Source organism: Cryptomeria japonica, chromosome 6, assembly GCF_030272615.1.
Source record: "Cryptomeria japonica chromosome 6, Sugi_1.0, whole genome shotgun sequence".
Taxonomy (NCBI): Eukaryota; Viridiplantae; Streptophyta; class Pinopsida; order Cupressales; family Cupressaceae; genus Cryptomeria; species Cryptomeria japonica.
This window is the reverse complement of record NC_081410.1, coordinates 655762038-655782159: the sequence shown is the minus strand read 5'-3', so window position 1 is coordinate 655782159 and position 20122 is coordinate 655762038. Positions and strand designations below refer to the sequence as shown.

The 20122-nt window shown below is 37.4% G+C and overlaps 2 protein-coding genes across 4 annotated transcripts in view; both read right to left on the bottom strand.

Annotated features, from left to right (window-relative positions):
• Window positions 1–484: 484 nt before the first annotated feature.
• LOC131033204 (ATP phosphoribosyltransferase 2, chloroplastic) overlaps window positions 485–20122 on the bottom strand; it is a 115933-nt gene continuing 96295 nt past the window's right edge. For 2 of the 3 annotated variants that reach the window (XM_057964364.2, XM_057964362.2), the window contains exons 5-12: window positions 15292–15357; window positions 15082–15189; window positions 14793–14876; window positions 7857–7958; window positions 7491–7604; window positions 7160–7240; window positions 1104–1223; window positions 485–923 (exon numbers count right to left, since the gene is read on the bottom strand). In XM_057964364.2, the coding sequence (XP_057820347.2) occupies window positions 828–923; window positions 1104–1223; window positions 7160–7240; window positions 7491–7604; window positions 7857–7958; window positions 14793–14876; window positions 15082–15189; window positions 15292–15357 (771 nt within the window). In that variant the 3' untranslated portion in view covers window positions 485–827. The remainder of the gene's footprint in view (window positions 924–1103; window positions 1224–7159; window positions 7241–7490; window positions 7605–7856; window positions 7959–14792; window positions 14877–15081; window positions 15190–15291; window positions 15358–20122) is intronic. The other variant, XM_057964363.2, reaches the window with a different exon arrangement.
• On the bottom strand, window positions 10063–11719 carry LOC131856142 (uncharacterized). Its single transcript, XM_059207549.1, has 3 exons — window positions 11332–11719; window positions 10797–11208; window positions 10063–10686 (listed from the first exon to the last, which is right to left on the bottom strand). The coding sequence occupies exons 1-3, from the start codon at window positions 11557–11559 to the stop codon at window positions 10088–10090; spliced, it is 1239 nt and encodes a 412-aa protein (XP_059063532.1). The 5' UTR covers window positions 11560–11719; the 3' UTR covers window positions 10063–10087.

Sequence of the window (20122 nt, the reverse complement as noted above, 5' to 3'; positions counted from 1 at the left end):
GCATGAAAATGAGTGCTTCTGAAGAAGATACTTTCTACATATTAGAAATGAAGTTTTAAAGTGTTTTCTAGATTGGAGATAAATTAAATCCAGGATCAATGCGTTCTTTCAGTTTCCATAACCTTTGTTCTATTTCTTTACTGCAAACAGAATTTTGGTGACCAATTTAGAATGTTGCAGCAGTATGTCTGCAGCCTTTTTGCCATGTTGCCGAAACCATCTGAACCATAGGAGGGTTGAATGATACATGTACAGGCGAGGTTCTTAAAATGAGAAAATTTGAAGGAGAAACCAAAATTTACAGGTGTAGATGGTAAGCAGTAAAAATTGTAACAATAAATTTCAACAAACTTGGAAATTCACAGAAAACTGAAAAAAAATGTCAATAGTTTCTAAGATCCTTTCCTGGAATAATATATAGAAGGCTTTGATCAAGATATCTGATAAAGGTAAATGCATCTGCAATGAATGCCGTTAAACAATATGAAACTGCAAGGCATGGCTCTATCCCCCATGAAATTCAATATGCTTTTATGGCAAACCTCATTGTAATCACTGTAACTGCTAATCCATAAATCCAAAAATCATAAGAACTCTTCAGTTATCAATTCCAAACCTTAGGCTTGAAACAGTCGAAATTAATATATTCAAGATTCAGTAGGACCTTTGAGTATGTTCTGCAGCCAAATATTACAAATTGATTTCAAATTTATAATAAAATTTCTCCCTTCGAAAAAATAAATAAATCATGTCATGGCTTTTATTTTGTCATTTGGAAATTTTTCAAAGAGAATCTTAATAAAACTTAATTTAACTGTACAAGATTCTCAAAGATTCAATTGATCCAGTAGCTTTCGCCATCGAGATGGCTCTTCATCAAAAATATATGTTAAAGGAGAAACCAGGACCCCACTACCTCCAGCCTGTAGAAAAAAATTCACTCCCTATTATACGCAAAACATTTATGATATTATACTAGACTTAATTTTCCTGAGGACACACAACACTTACGATATAGATGAACAAAAGATGAAACAGAAGCTCCTGGATGGAATCTTTCTGAACAATGCTGTAATTAAGTAAAAACCTATCTAATTACTCACAGCTCTCAATTGGCGAACACACTTGTAAAGACTCTGCTTGGGTACGCATAACATTATAGCATAATAACCAGTCCGTACTTCTCCATTGTTTCTCCAATAGACTGGACCCACTGTTGGCCCCTGTAGCACCCACCATCCGCCATCCAGATAAATAAATTTATTTATCAGGGAAATTGATCAGGTAGAATTTTTACCATTTTTTCATAAATTAAACTGAAAACCTTCTCCAAAATTTTTGCAATTTTCTAAAATCTTTGAATGCATAAAAAGACTAAATGATGCAGAGCATTTACTCCAGCAACCCACCCACGTTTAGTTGGTTGGGTGCTGTCTAGAATTGTAAGTAACTTATTATTATGAAAATAAACTAAAAGTCAGTTTATTTTCCTAAGTATTGAGTGAAAATTTGAACGAAAAATGGTGAATGTTGCTAACTGATGCGAATTTTGTGTGAAAATGCTAAAAGTCCCTATTGGAGTCATTTTTCCACTCCTAGGAGATGAAAGGAACCAAAAAAATACACATAGTCCCGATGGAATTCAATTTTCCACCCTTGAAAACTTGGGAAAATTTATAAAGTCCTGATGGAAATAGAATTTCCACTGCATAAATTGATGAAATTGGGTGAGTTTGGACTTTAAAAGCATGAAAATCAACAAAGTCCGGATGGAAGATGTTTTTCCACTTGGGAAATTAAGGTAAAATCAATCAGTCCCAATGGAGGTCGTTTTTCCCCTCCATTTTGAGCACCAGATTACCTATTTTGAGTTTGGGACATGTGTTTGGAGTGTTTGGACTTGATTAGGGTCGTTTTTCCACTTGGAAAGAAAGTTTACAAGGCAAAAAATACATTAGGCCCGATGACCCATGTTTTTCCACTCCTGGGACTTAGTTAATAAAGGAGTGAAGATGTCCAGATGGAAAGTCCCGATGACCTTGGATTTTCCACTCAAGACAAAACAATGAGTTCACAAGGACAAAGAGTCCCGATGGAGGTCAGATTTCCACTCCAGGGACTTAGCTTACAAGGAGGCAGAGTGAGTGGAATGTGGAGAGTCCCGATGACCAAGGAATTTCCACCTTAAATGCAAAATTCCCTATGGACTTTGATTTTCCACTTCAAGCAATATTTTGTCCCACATGCATCATGATGTTGTAGGAAGTGGAGGAAAAAGTGACTAAAGCTGCAAGTGAGTGAATGAGTGAAGAAAATACAAGTATTGATTAGTCCCTATGACCACTAAATCTCCACTCAAGGAAAAATCAAGAAATTTTTTTACAAGGAATGAAGTGTCCCAATGGACCTCGATTTTCCATGAAGCTGATATGACATTTTCTCACATTCATTGTGGAGTGGAACAAAATGAGGTAAGAATGAATAAACATGAGCAAAAGCAATGTAAATGTTTCAAGGATAAATTTGTTCTTATGCATATCGATTTCCCTATCTTGCTTGATTAACATTTTTTTATCCCACATTTGCTGTGTGGTGAAAGTGAAAGGTGAAACGCTAAATAAAACACAGGCCAACAAGCAATATAATATCATTAAGTTGCTGATTTGACTTCAGGTAAGCTAGAAGAGAGGAGGATTGAAGACCGCCTAAGGTATAAAGGAGAATGCACCACCATTAAGAGGCCATTTGAATCGCATGAAGAAGGAATTTCGGGCTGGTCAAAGACCAAAGCCCTATTGATTGCAAGGTGGACAATTTTCAGACTTTGTCTCAGACCTTTGAGACTCATAAATTAGACCCAGATACTTGAGCTTTGCAGATTTATCATTCCACTTTCAGAGCTAAGGAAGTAGTTTCAAATTTTTGAGATATTTTCAGACTTTTATACTTAAAAATCAGACTTGGGCAGTGATGCGGGAGCATCCCCGGTCGATGAGTAATCTTGCATCATCCAAAAATATTTCCTTTCAGTTTTGTTCTTGTTTAGTTCTTTGTGCAGTTTTTTGTGTTCTTACCGGTTGGTACCGGTAGTTGTTTGTTCTTCGTGGCAAATCTTATTTTCGGTTTCCAAGCTAGTTCATGTGCTTAATCCCAGATTTTCAGTTCATTTGGGTTCTTTTCTGGTTGGTTATCGCTTCCGATTGACTGTTTTTGGGTTCCCGGACAGTTCTTGTGCTTACGGGTTGGTTTTCCTTCATTACCGGCGCGATTCTTGGTGTGTGGATCTATCTTGGGTCTTGTCTGATGTTCTTTGGCGTGTGGCCGACTTTCTTGCTGAACCGCATCGCTTGGTTGTTATTTTCCAAAAAGATTTATTTAATTCTTAGGGCCGACCTAATTACACGTTTCATTTCCTGCATTGGTAAATGTAATCTTATGAGGCCGACCCAGATATGTTCCAGTGGGTATAAATATGTTATTATGTAATCATTTGTAGGGGCAGAGGAAGTAGAATTGAGAATAAGGATTGAGATTCGCATTTTGTGATCTGGTTGATTCTTAGAGTCCCGGATTGGATTGTATCTGGCTGATAGCCTGCATGTAACCGGTTAATTGCCAGATGTTCTTTGATGATTATATGATGATTGCCGGATGACTGTCGGAAGTTCTAAGGCATTAATATGATCCGTTTATGCAATCTTGTTATGTTTTCTTGTTGCTTTCGTGATGTTGCTCTTGCTGTATTAGCCGGTTGATTCTCTTTGAGGGTTTACTGGTTATGGCTGCATTAGGCAGTGAACTGGATCGTAACATCATTCAATTTTCTGAGTTTGAAGGATATTTGCAGACCTGCAAATTAAAATCAGACCGTTCTTAAGTCTGAAAAATCGGGTTTCCTTAAGGCAAAATTTCCAAATCTAGATTGAGACCTTCACATTTTCCAGATTTGGTGCTACATAGTTCCAATTTTCTGATTGAAATCAGAACCTAAGTTAATTCTGGAAAACTAATTTTTCAAATTACCTATCACAAGCTGGAACAAAAGTTGGAAGCAAAAAGTCCCTATGAGGTTCAAATTTCCACTCCATCAAATGGGTGATCAAATCAACACAAAATCTTCAAGGACAATAAGTCCCGATGAGGGTTGGATTTCCACTCAAGGGCAGAATTACAAAGGAAGAGCATAAGTCACGAGGAATGAGGAGTCCCTATGGAGATCGAATCTCCACTCCAAGGGTAAGGCATCAAAATGAAGTGAAATTTGCTAAGAGAAAGGAGTCCCTATGAACTTCGAATTTCCATCATGAGAAAGTGATCATGAAGACAATGATAAATTTCAAGGACTGAATTAGTCCCTACAAGGATCAATTTCCCACCAAGGTTGAAACAAGATTTATCCCATAGGTGTTTGATTCGATCTTTGTTTGTTTTGTAGGTCTGCTACAAAGAAGGGAAGCATGATGATCAAGGCTTGAGGTGAAAGAGGATGCAGCTTGCAAGGACACCAAGGCTCAACACTTCAAAGCAACAAATGATGAAGGATCAGGTCCAAGAGGATTTCAAGACAAGGATTTTAAAAGCAAAGATGGGGACTAGCTCAAACATGAAAATTTCACCATGATGGTGAACAAATGGGAGGAAGACAAATCCAAGACATAAGCACAGGGGATTCCACATTATGAAGTAGGAACTACATAATCGGATCTCAAAGTCAAAGAACAAATAGTTCAAGGGGAATTCCTTGATATAAGGATGAAATGCAAAGTATCACAAGGAATTCCAAACATCATGAAGAATGTTCAAGGCAAATTGATTAAGTCTACAATGCAAGTTGAGGTGGCATCCCAATCACCATTTGTTCAATCAAAGGGTACCAAGTCAATATTCATTCAAGAAGAGGATAAGTGACATGTGGCGCTACATCAAATATTATTCATCTTACCTATCCTCATCTCTCATTGGCCAATATGATGTTGGTTGTAACAAACCCTGATAGGGTTTCTATCTTTTGATATTGGCCATTGATTGTGAATCAATCTAAGCCATTCATTGTAATAAGACCTCTATATAAGGCTCAATTTTCTCATTTGTAAAGGCTAATGTTAGAAGAGTTGAATAGTTGCTAAGGCAATTAGGAATTAGAAGTTAGAGTAGAAGTAGATTAGGAGATAAGGTAAAAGTGTTGCTAAGACTTGTATATAAATATACTCTTTTCCTTGAAGATATGGTGAAATGTGTTGTTTCAACAAGTTGCGTGGTTTCTATTTGTCATTTGTTTTAATGTTGGTTAATTGAATGGAAGATTTTGTCGATGATTAATGGTGAAATTCGCATATCCATACTACTAGCAATTTGCTGAATGTAAACTTGCCTTGCATGGTCAGCTAGAATCCTTATTCAAGCTTAAATTCAATTGCTACTCACACATTGATATGCATTGCCTTGATATTGTCTGTTGTTGGTAATTTGAACATCATATATTTACCTTAGAAGATCGCACTAGCTTTGTGGAGTTGTTCATTGATGTCAAAGCAAAATCTAGTAGAGTTTCACCAAGTCATTCACTACATCCTGCATTCCTAGGATTAGATTAGACTCTCCAAACCCTTTCCTTTTGTTCTTTCTTTGTTAGATGAGTTAGTCCCAAGTTCTGGTAACATTCAAACATTCAAGCATTTGTATGCAACATAAGTACCCTTGTGATTCCAACATTATCACATCAAACCATTGAGCTTATTGAGATCCGACAATAGAAACCTTGGAGTCTTCCAATTGATCACATAGTTTAGCATTTGGAAAGATTTTGTTTGAGAGAGGATAAGGTACCTTGGTATTTTATTTTGTGTTTGAGGTGCATAAAAAACACGTCAACGCTGCTTATAAATTGAAAATAAGCTGAAGAAAAAAGGAGGGATTGGAAATAAGCAACAACCGTTTATTGGAAAAAATGACACGTGACTTCTTTCCATTTTTTTTCTCTTCTATTTATTTGCCTTCAACTTTGCCTCCAAATTTTATTTGCAAGAAATATTATTAAAAAATTATTTTAAAATATCATTTAAGAGGACTGTTTAAATACAAGCAGCAAATTTGATCATCTATGAGATCACCAGCTCCACAAATTGTTGCACAAAAAGTTGAGCGGCAGCTGCTAGCCAAAATAAGCTAAGGGTAAGATTCCATGAGGGGGGCTTCAGGATCTATTTTCATGAAGCAGGAGGTTCCATGAATAAAAAAAATTTATGCTACAGAATAATTTTGAATCTTTTCCTGAAAATAGCAGCCCCTACATTTTAGGACTGCAGATTTCAGTGGGTGCAATTGGGGTGGGACTAGAAATTTCCCCACCAGCTTAGGGATTTTTTCTACCACTTGTCAATCAGCTACTATTCTGAATTCCCATCAGGAAAGAAATAGAATGAAAATGGTGTTCATTTATTAGTTTTTTATTTGTAGCATTCTTCATGAGATACCAGCTTCCCTAAATTTGGGAGCTTAAATTTTTAAGCTGATATGCACTATTAAATCATGGGACCACCAGCTTTAAAATATTCCTAAAAAATCTTAGCAGCACCCACTGAATTTTTTTAGGAGGCCCCCCTCAATGGGACCTTACCCCAAGCAGCGGCATGGGGACCTACCCTAATATTAGTGGGGGAATAACTTTCAAAGGATTTTTGTTTAGGAGAAGAGTGGAACAAGGGATAGAGACAACAGTCTTTGAAATATCCTGTTATGTTTTGTTTTCTGGTTATGATAAATACATGAACTACTTAAGATCTTTCAATATATGAATCTGGTGTTTCTTTTCCATTCCTCCTTGATGCATATTCTGCTACAGAACAGTTGATTTATCTGATTTTTATTGGTTTAGAATACAGTATATTGTTGGAGAAATTTTGCAGGTCTGTAGACAGTGCTGCATCATTAAATCCTGCAAAGTTTTATAACTATTTGCTTAGTTTTATTTTTTCCTTAATATGAGAATAATATTTGTGTTCAGTTTTTGTATTTTATGAGATTCACATATTATAATTATATAATATATCAATAAATTTTGGTCTAATGCTTTTTTTTCCATAGAAATGAATACTGTGAAATAATTGATCATATGCAGGATCCTATAAGGTATTCTCCTCATATTTTTCCACATTGTCACCTGAAACCCATGGAAGTCTGTGTGCATAAATATTTTTTCAGCCACTTCCTGTGCCGAGCTGCCTCGCATATTAGCTGTTACCTGTGTAAGTGAAATGAACAACTTCAGTAAGAGAATTCTTCGAAGATGAATGATACAAAATTAACGGGCACATCTTTTGAGTTAAACTAAAGAACATATGTATTCCCTAGAAAGAAAATTCTACTACAGCTCTGAGAACCTCGACATGAAATGGAAAACATTTATCAACTATGTTTGCTTTCTAATCAATTCGTAATCACATTTTACAGATTTATTGGGAGTGCAGATGTTGACTAGATAATATCAATACCTTGAACTCTTCAACTGCCTTAAGATGTGCTTCCAGCCTTTCAAGCATTTCATGTGCAATCTCTAATACATCTCTATGCTGAACCAAAGCTTTCTTGTTTGCAACAAATACACCCTGGAATGAAAAAGTGGTTCATACAGACGAAAGTCCTTTCAAACTTAGCATTAATTGTGAAAACAAAAACAATCTAGATTTCCACATGCCAAAAGGCATTTTACGAGTGCAAAAGAATGGGATGTCACTTACTAATGGATGAAAGAAAAGTACAAAATCAAAATCAGCTCTAATTAATCCAGATTCAAAGATCTTTTGTTGACTATGAAAATGATTAATAATTTTGTAAATAGTAACTAGAATCAGAATTACCTGGCTATTCAAAACCAGCCCACCTTCTATTTCCTTTAAATTGTTCTCATGCAAAGTTGTTCCGCTACTCACCAGATCCAATATAGCATCAGCTATACCCATCTGTCATTTTCAAAATGTTTTAGAAAAAAGATACTTTCTGAATAACATTTCATATCCTGATAAGCAGATTCGATTTCAAGTTCAACATAAAATATTTATTATTTACAGATTCAAACCAATCATTACAGTTCTACTTCTTTCCATGTTATTTATTTAATGCAATCTTGGTCTCAATGTTCTAGGTGGCATTTTCACAATCTAAGCCTTGAACCTCTCAGTATTGGCTGCTTCACCACAAGTTAACAAGAGCACAATATCATATGAAACTACAGCCAAACTATAAATTAATGGTATGTTCTGTGCATCTATTGAACAAAGAGAAAATGAAAAATACACATGGTTATAAACACCCACTTTTTATTGATGCAGGAGAATCTGGATTCATGAGCAGCCTTGAATCACACCAAAAAAATTCAATAAGTAAATGTAGTTATTTTAAAGTTTTAGTTGCATTTTGTTTTGTGAGCACTTCATCAAATACCTGGCAAATGCATGGTAATGGTTCAAAGTCCTCAGACCACCTTCAACAAAAAAATGGCATGAATTTAATGCGTTTTTAATGGTGATAGTGTGGCAAGATTCATTTGGACTCGAAAGGGGGTGATTGGAAAATACAAATTTAATAGAGAACCTTGCCAAAAACATCCAAGAAGGAAGCAAAGCAGTTTTGAAAGCATTTTTTCTAAAAACTTTGGGAATCATTTATAGGCTTCCACAAAGCCATTGAAGGCGGAGAAAAAGCCAAAACAAAAGAAAGAGGGCATAGGGTGAGCTGAAGGATTGCAAAATGTTTTTGATAAAGGTGGCTTGCAGAAAATAATGAGAAATGCAAAAATGGCGAGCCAGGGAAAGAAACTACAGCCCAAGCAAGTTGGAAGATGTGGATACAAATCATTCATCTACAATGGGGTGGAAAATGAAGAGAGTTTTCATATTAAAAAAAACTAAAGGAAAACCTTGTTTGTTGAAGCTAGGTGTCAAGCATGCAAGGAAGAAGGTTGAATTTGAAGGATACAGAGATCCAAATCGAACTAGGCTACATAAAGACCAAATTTCATTGAGCGTTTTGTTTATAAAGGTGTGAGAATTCATCATGGTGATAACTATTCCTTGTTGGGAAGATTTTAATGGTCAAAGTTCAGGCTAAAAGTTTGACAAAATGCCTAAGAGCATGCTAGAGCTATTGAGATTGACGGGAAAGTAGTTGAGTGTGTGGGAAATCATTGTGAAGTGCTTGAAACCCACAATGTTATGTAGAATGAGTAAAGAATTGATTTCATGAATTTTTATGGTGTATATGTATTTGTGTGCCCCTTGGGAGAGCTAAATATTGTATATCAGTCAAATAATTGTTTTAAATGTATGTGAAACCATGTGAAGATGGGACTGTGTTACAATAGGTTGTAGGATTCATTTTGAGTACTCACACCCTTGCTGTCTTTTTTGTTTTAGACCATTTGGGTTGTAGGGCAATCTTGTCTTGTTTAATAGTTAAAAATCTCATAAAATAATAGAATTTGTAAATTGAGGGTTTCTTGCTTGCTTGATGATTGGACGACGTTCCTTTGAGTGTACATTGTTGTTTGGAGGTTTGTGAATTTGGTAGACTCAACATAACCATTGTGTAATTTATCTCTTCTTGTGTTTTGGTAAGTCTTTTCAAAGCCAACATTAGGTTTACAATTGACATACATATATGATGGTGAATTTTTCAAGCTGCAAGCACAAGGTAGTCATCCAGTTGACCCCTTATCCTTGATCACATCACTTATACCATAGTTGAACTACTCGCGACTCGGCTCGACTCGCCAGGCCCCTGGGAAAAAAACTCGGCGAAAACTCGGGAAAAACTCGGAAAAACTCGGCGAAAAAACTCGGCAACTTAAAAACACGCTTAAACTTAGTAAAAAACGCATTTTTTTTGCAATTTTTAATGAGAAGATGCATCCAATGAGTCAATAAATGATAACACAAAAGAAACAAGCTGATTCTAGATATATTTAAATGCAAAATGTCTACAAAATCGCATCCTCATGAGGAATGCTGATGGCTGAAAGCCTGAAGCAAAATAGTAAATTACTAAGTAGTTTTTATAAAACCAAAAGTAAATACATCATCACAAATTACAATTACAACTTCCTCTTCCCAGCTCTAGCAAAAACATGGGGAGAGGTAGAACTAGAGGGTCTAGACTGTCTAGTCGTATAAGTCTGCTGTGGGACTGGGCGTGACTGTGCCTCCTCGCTCGGTATGGTTGATTGAGACTCATCCTCCATCCTGGATGAAGCTATGTCTCCACCTGCCTCTGGCACTGGCAATGAATCCTCATCCTCATCCTCATCCTCATCCTCCTCAATGTCATCCAGCCTGAAACCAAATCCACCCCCCTCCTCCATAGCCTGCCTCTCCAAATCAGTGATGTCAGTGTCGGAAAACAATGGAGGCTTCTCCTGTGATGTCCAATCACTGTAAGGATCTATATCATCCAAGTCAATTGGACCACCTTCTAGTTCCTCTACCTTCTTTACGCGCAATCGAAGATTATATTGCACGTAGACAAGGTCATTGAGCCGTTTCTGTGCTAACTTGCTCCTCTTCTTCGTGTGGATTGCTTCAAACAAGCTCCAATTGCGCTCACAATTGGATGAACTGCAAGGCTGACATAAGACTCTGAGGGCAAATTTTTTGAGATGTGGGGTGTTTCCACCCCAATTTTGCCACCAAGCATCTGCAAAATAAATAAAATGGAAAAGTTAGAAAGCAAAGAGAAAAGAGAAAACATAATTTATCAATCATTTTAGTCTTTAGATCCCAAAATCCAAATGGCAAATGTTATACCTGGGGTTTGAGTGGTTCTTCCTCTCCTAGCCAGCTCTGAAGAGAATAGCCTACCCCTTCCTCCCTCATAATTTTGGAGCTCACTCACAATGAGGTCTCTCTCCTCAACATTAGGTACCATCCTCTCAATGCATGTACTGAGGCCCTCCATGACTTCTCCATTCGAATCTGAGTAAGAACCCCCGAACCTAAAACGAGGGTTGAGGAAGTACCCTGCTGCATGAATGGGTTGGTGGAGCTGATTGTTCCACCTCCTATCAACAATTTCCCAAATGGGATCAAATTTGAGCCTATCCCCCTTGTAGTAATTTTTGATAGACTCTTTGGCCCTATCCATGGCCTCATAAAGATATCCCATTGGGGTTTTATCCCCATCCACCAAGCGAAGAACTCGAACCAAGGGCTCTGACACCTACAATTGAAAAATACAAATTACAAAAAGATCAAAATTTAAATAATGAAGTTACAAATTAGTGATGAGAGACTTGAATCAAGAATAACTAAAATTTAAAAATTAAAGTTTTGAAGTAACAACCTTCACAATCTCTGCAGCCCTTTGTGCAAATTGGTTGTCGAAGACTATGCATGCGACAGCCTCTCCTTCAGGCTTCTTTGAATAAGGTGAGTTAAGCCATTCTCCACTCACAAACATTTGTTTCAAAGAAGTCAATGCAGCAAGAATGCTTTGCAACGTCAAGAAAATCATTGCAAACCTTGTGACACCAGCTCTCACCAAATCTTTCCCTTGCGTGTGTTGTCTCATCAAATTTAGGACCCAAGGGTGATTGTAGATATATTTGGTGATCCTCCTTGCATCTTCCACAACTGGAGTCACCCACTCAAGTTTTCCTATGTCCTCCAAAAGAAGGTCAAGGACATGTGCTGCACAAGGTGTCCAAAAAAGAGTGGGGTGCCTCTCTTGGAGGATTCTTCCTACAAAAGAAGAATTTATTCTTAAGAAATATGCAACCAAGTAAAACAAAGCCCACAACAAATGAGAATATTGCTAATGCCTAAAGGTGATAATTCAAAAGGATTCTACTTGCTGACACATATGCTGTTGCATTATCTGTGATGATTTGCACCACATTCTCTACCCCCACCTCCATGATGACACGCTCCAACATTCCAGCCAATGTTTCTGCATTTTTCACCTTGTTGGAGGCATCAACAGATTTCAAGAACACTACATTGTCCTTGCAAGCGAAAAAATTGATGATGGTGCGGTTCTTGCCATCTGTCCACCCATTAGAAAGAATGGTGCAGCCATAATTTGCCCAATCAATTTTTTGATCCTCCATCACTTCTCTTGCCCTAGCAACTGCATTTGTGAGCAACCTGTAAGTGCAAAGTGAAATTAGGTATTAGTACACAATTTTGATTTAATAAACAAGAAATCTAAAAAATAATTAAAAATGAAATCAAGTGGACTATGTAGTAATTTACTAACCTCCCACTCAAATCCCTGCGAGAAGGGGCCTTGTACCCCTTTCCTGAAACTGTCATAGCAGTCACCAAATTCAGCCAATAAGCATTCTCCGCCACATTGAATGCAATGCTGTTGAAGTACCAAAAATCAGCAACTGCAATGTCAGTTTTCTCATGTACCTCCTTATTCCATCCACTAGCCTCTAATGATGGTTGTCCTCCAGGTGTGTTTCTGGGCACAAAATAATCACCGATCGACCCTGATCGTTGTGATGGAAGTGGAACAGGGCCCCGGCCAGGTACTCTACTAGAGGAAGCAGAAGCAATGGGCGAGCTGATGGTCGGTTTGCGGATACGTGGGCCACGCCGAGAGCCCACTATGCCCTCAAGTGCTTCTTCTTCCTCTTCAAGGTCAATAGAAACACCTTGAGATTCAGCTATGGCTGATCTCATGGCTAGTTTTGCCCTCTCCCTTTGCAATTTCTTCTCTTCTCCAGCTGCAAGTAGGGCATTCATTTGTCTTTTTATTTCTTCATTGGTCCCAGGGCATGCTCTAGCATCATGCCTATCTATTCCTGCAAGGTGGTATTTGAGGTGGTTGATGCCTCCATGAAGTATTCTCTCACACTTTAAGCATATAATTGACCCAGGATCGGGTCCCTCATAGGCATACCTCCATGCCCCATCTCTAGCACCTCTAGGACGGGTGCCTATAAATCCAGATGGGCATGGATCTAGTGGCCATTGCTCCCTTGCCATGATTAATGCTTACTTAACCTACACATACAAAGTGCAAAAAAAAATTAACATTTTAGTTAAACAATTTAGCACTAAGCAAACTATCTACATTAGTTTAAATAAATTTAGACATCATTCGAAGTTTTTTTAAAAAAAAAGTAGGGTTTGAATTATTTTTTGAAAACTAGATTCTTCAAAAAAATTGTGAAAATTCAACAAGACTTGTGTTAAATCTTGTGTAAATAACTTAGAAATGATTTAGACTACCTAGGAATCATTTGTAATCAATCTAAATGCAACAAAAAATAAACAAATTGTTTTAAAAAAGCATAGAAAAAAAAATTAAAGAACTTACCTGGAATCTGATTTTCCCTTCAAATCCCCTTCAAATCCACTTGGAATCACTCAATAACCACCCCAAATCACCTTCCAAGCCTTCCAAATGAGTTTCCCCCTTCTCAGCCCAAAACATAATTGGAAAACAAAAAATAAATGAATTTTTAAGCCGTTTTCGGCTGTAAAGGAAACACGGGCGAGTTTTTGGCAAAAACTCGGCGAGTTTTCCTAGCGAGTAGAAGTCATTACTACTCGCCAAGCCCAAAAACTCGGCGAGTTTTTGTCACTCGCCGAGTTTTCGGCAAGTATGTCATCTATGACTTATACAAACATCAGGGCTTGAAAATTCCATGAGTGAATTTTATATTGGGTTCTTTAGTATCATCAGATGGGCAATTTGGGTATAACCCTATGTTCCACCAAGTTTTTGAGACGCAGGGTCACATTTCGTAGAGGGGATTTTTGAGGCCATTTTTGGGGACAGCAAGGACAACAAAGGGCACAACTATATATAACAACTCTGAGTTTAGTGTTTTACCCAAAAAATAATATTGTTTTATCGGATAATATATGTATATATAATTTTGCAAGTTCAAACTTGTGGAAAATTTCTAACTTATTCAAATATAATTTATAATCAATAATACTTGATGATCAGACACTAATTATTGTCTTGAATGGTGATGACATGTTTATGGTAACAACAAGGTTGTGATTAGTGAACTCAAGACTCAGCTTTCTAGCACATTTGATATGAAGTACTTGGAAGCTACAAAATATATCCTTTGGATGGAGATTAACAGAGATCAAGTCCATAGAAAGCTTTGGTTAAGTCAAAGTAAGTATGTTGATAGCATTTTAGAAAGGTTTAATATGTATGACTATAATCTAATTAATATTCCATTTCCATTGGTACTCAGTTGAGTTTAAACATGTGTTCTAATTGTGATGATGATTTTGAGCTTCCTTATGCTAGTATTATTGGTAGTTTGATGTATGCAATGGTTTGCACCAGACCAGATATAACCCAAGTAATGGGAGCTCTAAGTAGGTTTATGTCTAATCCTGGTAGAGAGCATTTGACTTTTGTTAAAAGGGTGTTTAGATATTTGTGAAGTACTTTTGATTACTGTTTAGTTTATCATGGTATTGATGATGTGCGGGCATGCAGGAGTTTGTTGATGCAGATTGGGTAGATGACTTGGACAGTGGAAGGTCCACTAGTGGCTATGTATTAACTTTGTTTGGAGTAGTGAGTTGGACAAGTAAGAGACAGCCTACATTGCATTGTCCACCACTGATGAGTAAGAGACAGCCTACGGTTGCATTGTCCACCACTGATGAGTAAGAGACAGCCTACGGTTGCAATGGGGCGATGTGTGAAAACGTCACAACAGTTCTTTAATCAATGCAGTTGTTAATTATCTCCATTTCATTTGACCATTCAGAAGTAAAATAGAAAACATTCAACAACAATTCAAATGTCATCATTACCGCAGGAGCTGCTTCCAATACTCCATCTTCTGTCAAAAATGTTACATGGATTAGACCATTCTCCTTTGCAAATGCTTTACCTAGCTGCAAGGAAGAACTGGTACCTATGTAAGAAAAAGTTGTTTGTATATGTCAAAAAAATAAATGGCAACTGTAATTTTTTTAGACTTGATTATTAAATCACTGTAAAAGCATAAATCTGGTGGATAAATAAAAGCATACAGAACAATGTATCTTATGTTTCCACATGTAAACACATTGCAGCTGCTCAAGAAATTGTAAAACTTACATTAGTATACCCTGTGGCAATTCGGAGTGGCCTTTCTGTAGTCCATTGAGGCATTGCTGCCAAATGATCCAATGTAGAGATGTTTTTATAAATCCCATCATTTGGTATCTGAGAGAATGGCACGCATGTATTATAATCCACCAAAAATAAAGGCTAAGACTAAAACAATGTACATCTAAAAAAAAAGAGAAAGTACAAATAGCAACTTACTGCAAGTGACAAGCGACATTGTCCAAACTCAAGAGCATCATGGACTAAAATCAAGTCCTCATTTCCCTGTACATCCCAAGCATTTAGATAAACATATGATTTTTTTCAAAGGTTACCTTTACGATTGGATATTTCCAATTCCATGCACCATTGTTCAGACTATTCAGGAACTGAAAAGCAGATTTGTGCACATATTAAAATGAAGTATTCTCTTTTTTAGTATCTTTACCCACAATCCACGAACACAGCACTGGTTTGATAAAACAAAATACAATTAGTATACTTTAGAAATACCTTCAGATAAAATCTACCTTCTACATAAACACGAACCAAAAGTTATCCCAATGAAAATAAAAGCAATTCACAAATAAAAAAACAACCTTTGACACTTCAGAACACCATTAAATCCCTTCTCATGTAGTTGTTCAAAACATAAACCAAGGTAATTTTATCCGTAAGAGAACTCTGGCCTTCCATGAGTACTTCAAAAGTTCACAACAATCCTTTTGAATCCCTTTGTATTCCTTGTAGATTAATTTAATTAACTTGCACTAGCAATAGTTAACTCTAACAAATGATTCTTTAAGTTGTCTATCACAGATTCAAGGTATCAAGAGAAAAACATAAACCAGTAAAATGTTAGGAAAGATAATTACCAGTCACCTGTATCCATCAGCATAGACTGCTCTGTTAAGGTATTTAGTCAGGAAATGCCCTTATGCCAATTCAACATTGATATCAGAAATCAGTGCAGGTGATGAGAGTGCACTGGAGAAAGAAATTGCATGAAGGGATGACTAAGGGCCTTTTGAATAAAGAAAACCCTAAGAAATAGAAAATTGTTATGGGGAACTGTTTGAGAGTAAAATAATATTCATTATCTAGACAGGATGTTCTCTATCCTGTTCCTGTTACCATGAAAAAAGATGCCATGACGAACCCTATTTTTCTGAGGCAAAAATGTTTCCTGACAAGACAATTGAGAAACCTAGACGTATACCACCTGAAATAACGAAATGCAATTGTTTTCTAAATAAGGAAGACTTTTGGATTTGGACTCTTCAATATATTGAACATACTTGTACTCCATAATAGATTTTGCATGTTCAAATATGGAGGGCAGTAGGGTTGTATGCCTTAAAAAAACATTAGGGAAAAGGAAAATGTAAGAATCCTGCTGGTTCTAACTCTCCTATGATGCTATTACTGAATTGTTTTTGTGTTTTCAATGTTTTTCAATAATTTTAAATAAAAAAAATAACAAGTGTGCCAGGCAAGAATTGCACAAAAAACTGAATAGACAAGCAAAATAGAGCAACTGCAAGTATATCATGAATCAAGTAACTGCTGCAAGTATATCATGAATCAAGTAACTGCTGCAAGTATAGCTAATACATAAAACATACCCTGAGGTCCTCAGCTTATTTAAATTAAAGAAATCTGGAGTTTGCCAACCAAAACTGGGAAACTGACCAAACAAGGCATACAAGTCCAGATTATTATTTCTCCAAGCCAGAAAGGTGATGAAATAGCCTGAATAGGCTAGGCGTTCAAGATAGAGCAATCCAGATGCAAAGAGGGAGGTGTTTCAGCCCTCTAGAACCACACTCCCTTTCCAGGACCCACGTGCCAAGCTGGAAATTGTACAGCCAGCAAGAGAAGAAGTACGTTTGGCTTATTGAAATTAAAATGCTGGAAATTGGGGCGTCTAAACCTGAATGCCCTTTCCTTATTGAAAAATCTACAAAAAACTGAAGAAAATAACCTCTAATGAAGCACAATAAGACTCTTGAATGAAGCCCTCTCAGTTGCAATAATTCAGTTGATCTTCCACAACCTCAAAAACACAGATCCATGAAGAATTATCGTTCTCCAATGCCAAAAACCTCTGAAACCCTTGTCAAAGAATTCCACAAAGAAAAAACCAAGCAATGTCAAATAATCAATAATAATTGAGGTTGAATTGCTTTTTCCTCTTATAACCCCAAATGGCACGAATTCCAAGAAGGTGTGCCCAATTGCCATTTTAAATATATTAAATGTATTTAAATTACTTTACATAGTTCTAAAATGATTTTAGGCGTCCTTTTTCACTTAGGTGATTTAAAAATCACTTTATAATATTTAAGTGGCTTTTTAATTATTATAAAGTCACTTTATGATTTTATAATATCCATAAAAGTTAATTAAATAACTTAACCACTAAAATATTAATAACTCCCTCAATATTCAGTATTTTGACATGCCGTTTGAAGTTGGGGTCAACACTGTATAACCCCCATGTATCCAGGTGCCTTGACTAAAGATAGCACTACTGCCAGATTGACTTAAAATAAATAATAAGTCCCTCAACTAAGCCCACACACTGACTGCAAAGGCCATGGAACTGAACCCAAGACTGAACTGAAGAAGTGGAACTGCCACTGAGACTCTCTATCCAAACATGTTAGCCTACGAGAGTCCAAATAATAGGCTAACCCATCAGTAATTGATACAGACTAGAGTGGGGACATTACAGTCCACTCTCCTTGAATTTGCTTGTCCTCAAGCAAACTCAATGTTGGATGTTGTAAAATGCTCTCTCTCCCAAGTAGTATCCTCTATCGACAGATCTCTCCACTTAACCAAAATTTCCCTGATGACCCACCTTCGAAGATGACGCTCTCTAGTCTCTAATACGGCCTCAGGTACTAATATCAACTTCCCCTCATCATCCAAGGGTAGTAGGTCTGAAGGAGCTATATGTTGTCCCAATGCCTTCTTGAGGCGAGATACATGGAACACATTATGAATCTTACTATCTGCCGGTAAATCTAACTCATAAGCCACCTCACCAACTCGCCTGATAATCCTGAATGGCCCATAATAACATGGCTTGAGTTTCTCCGAGCCCTTCTTCCTAAGAGAGGACTGTCTATAGGGTTGCAACATCAGATACACCATATCCTTGATCTCAAAAGATTGCTCAACCCTCCTCTGATCGGCATATTGCTTTTGTTGATTCTGAGCCTTCCGAATGTTCTCACGAAGAGCTCTCATGATATCTTGGTTCTCTTATAACAAGTCCCCAGCACTCGGTACTTTGCAATCGCTCAGCAATAAATCCAGAAAACTACGAGCATCATAGCCATACAAAGCTCTAAATGGTGTCATCTAGATAGTCATGTGGTGAGTGGAATTGTGGCAATACTCACAAAGATGCAACCACTTCACCCAAGCCTTCAGCTACCCAAAAATGTAGTTCCACAGGTATCTCTCCACCCATTTATTGACAATCTCAATCTGCCTGTTAGTCTGAGGATGGCAGCTAGTACTCGGAGTGAGCTCTATCCCACATAGTTTGAATAACTCCTGCCAGAAGTTACCCATGAACCTATTGTCTCTATCACTGACAATGCTCCAAGGTAGACCATGCAATCTAAATACCTCACGAAAGAAAAGATCTGCTACCTATGCAACTAAATAAGTAGTCATGATTGGGAAGAAATGTGCATACTTAGTCAGCAGATCAACTACCACATAAATGTTGTTTGTCCCTTAAGCTTTCAGCAAGCCCGTAATAAAGTCCATAGAAATTTATTCCCACTTCCTCTCAGGAATAGGAAGTCGCTGAAGCAACCCAGTAGGGTAAATGTGCTCTTGCTTGTTCTGCTGACAAATAGAGCACTCCTTGGCATACTGAAGAACATCAGATTTGAGACCCTTCCAAGTGAATCTCTCTCGTACTTACCTATAGGTCTTAAAGTACTCGGGCTGACCAGCCATTGGTGAATCGTGTAAAGATCTCAACACCTTGTTCTTGATATCTGAACCTGGGACTAAGAATATTCTCTCTTTGTAAATGATGAGATCATTCACAAGAGAGTACCTGTTGTCTTGTACTGTCCCATCAATGATGCCAAAAGCCCATGGATTCTTGGCATCTCTGCTATGCTCAAGTGTTTCCAATCCTTAAAAACCTTTGCCATGGAGCTCAAATGAGGACGGCGAGATAAGGTGTCAAGAACAACGTTCTGAGTCCCTTTGACATAGGAGATGTCAAAATCATAAGACTATAACTTGCTAACCCACTTCTGTTGACGTTCATTTAGATCCCGTTGTCCAAGGAAATGCTTCAAGCTGTTATGATTAGTTTTGACACAAAACTTGTTGCCAACTAAATACTACCTAAACTTGGCCATTGCAGGCATGATGGCCAACATTTCCTTGTCATAAATGTTGTAGCTCCTCTCAGGACCCCTTAGCTTCTTGCTCTCAAAAGCTGTAGGATGACGATCCTACATGATCACTGCACCAATACCCTTTCCACATGCATCACAATGAAGCTCAAAAGGTTTGGTGAAATCCAGTAAAGCTAAAACTGGACACGTAATCATCAACTGTTTGAACTTCTTGAAACACTCCTGTGCCAGTGGTGCCCACACAAATGCTCGCTTCTTTGTCAAATCAATAAGTGGTGAGGCATGCCATGAGAAACCACTAACAAACCGATGATAGAAGGCACATAAACAAACAAATCCCCTGAGCTGAGTCAAAGTCTCAGGAGTAGGCCAACCAATAATGGCACGAACCTTATTAGTGTCCATGCGAACTCCCTCTTTGTTGATTATGTGACCCAAATAAAGAAGTTTTTCCATGCCCAACGCACATTTGGACTTCTTGGCATACAAGGACTCCCTGTCAAGTATGCCCAAAACAGTATCCAAGTGAACCAAGTGCTCATCCCAAGATTTGCTGTAAACCAAAATGTCGTCAAAGAATACCAGAACAAATCTCCTTAACTGAGACTGGAAGATCCTGTTCATAGTGGGCCAAAAAGAAGTTGGTGCGT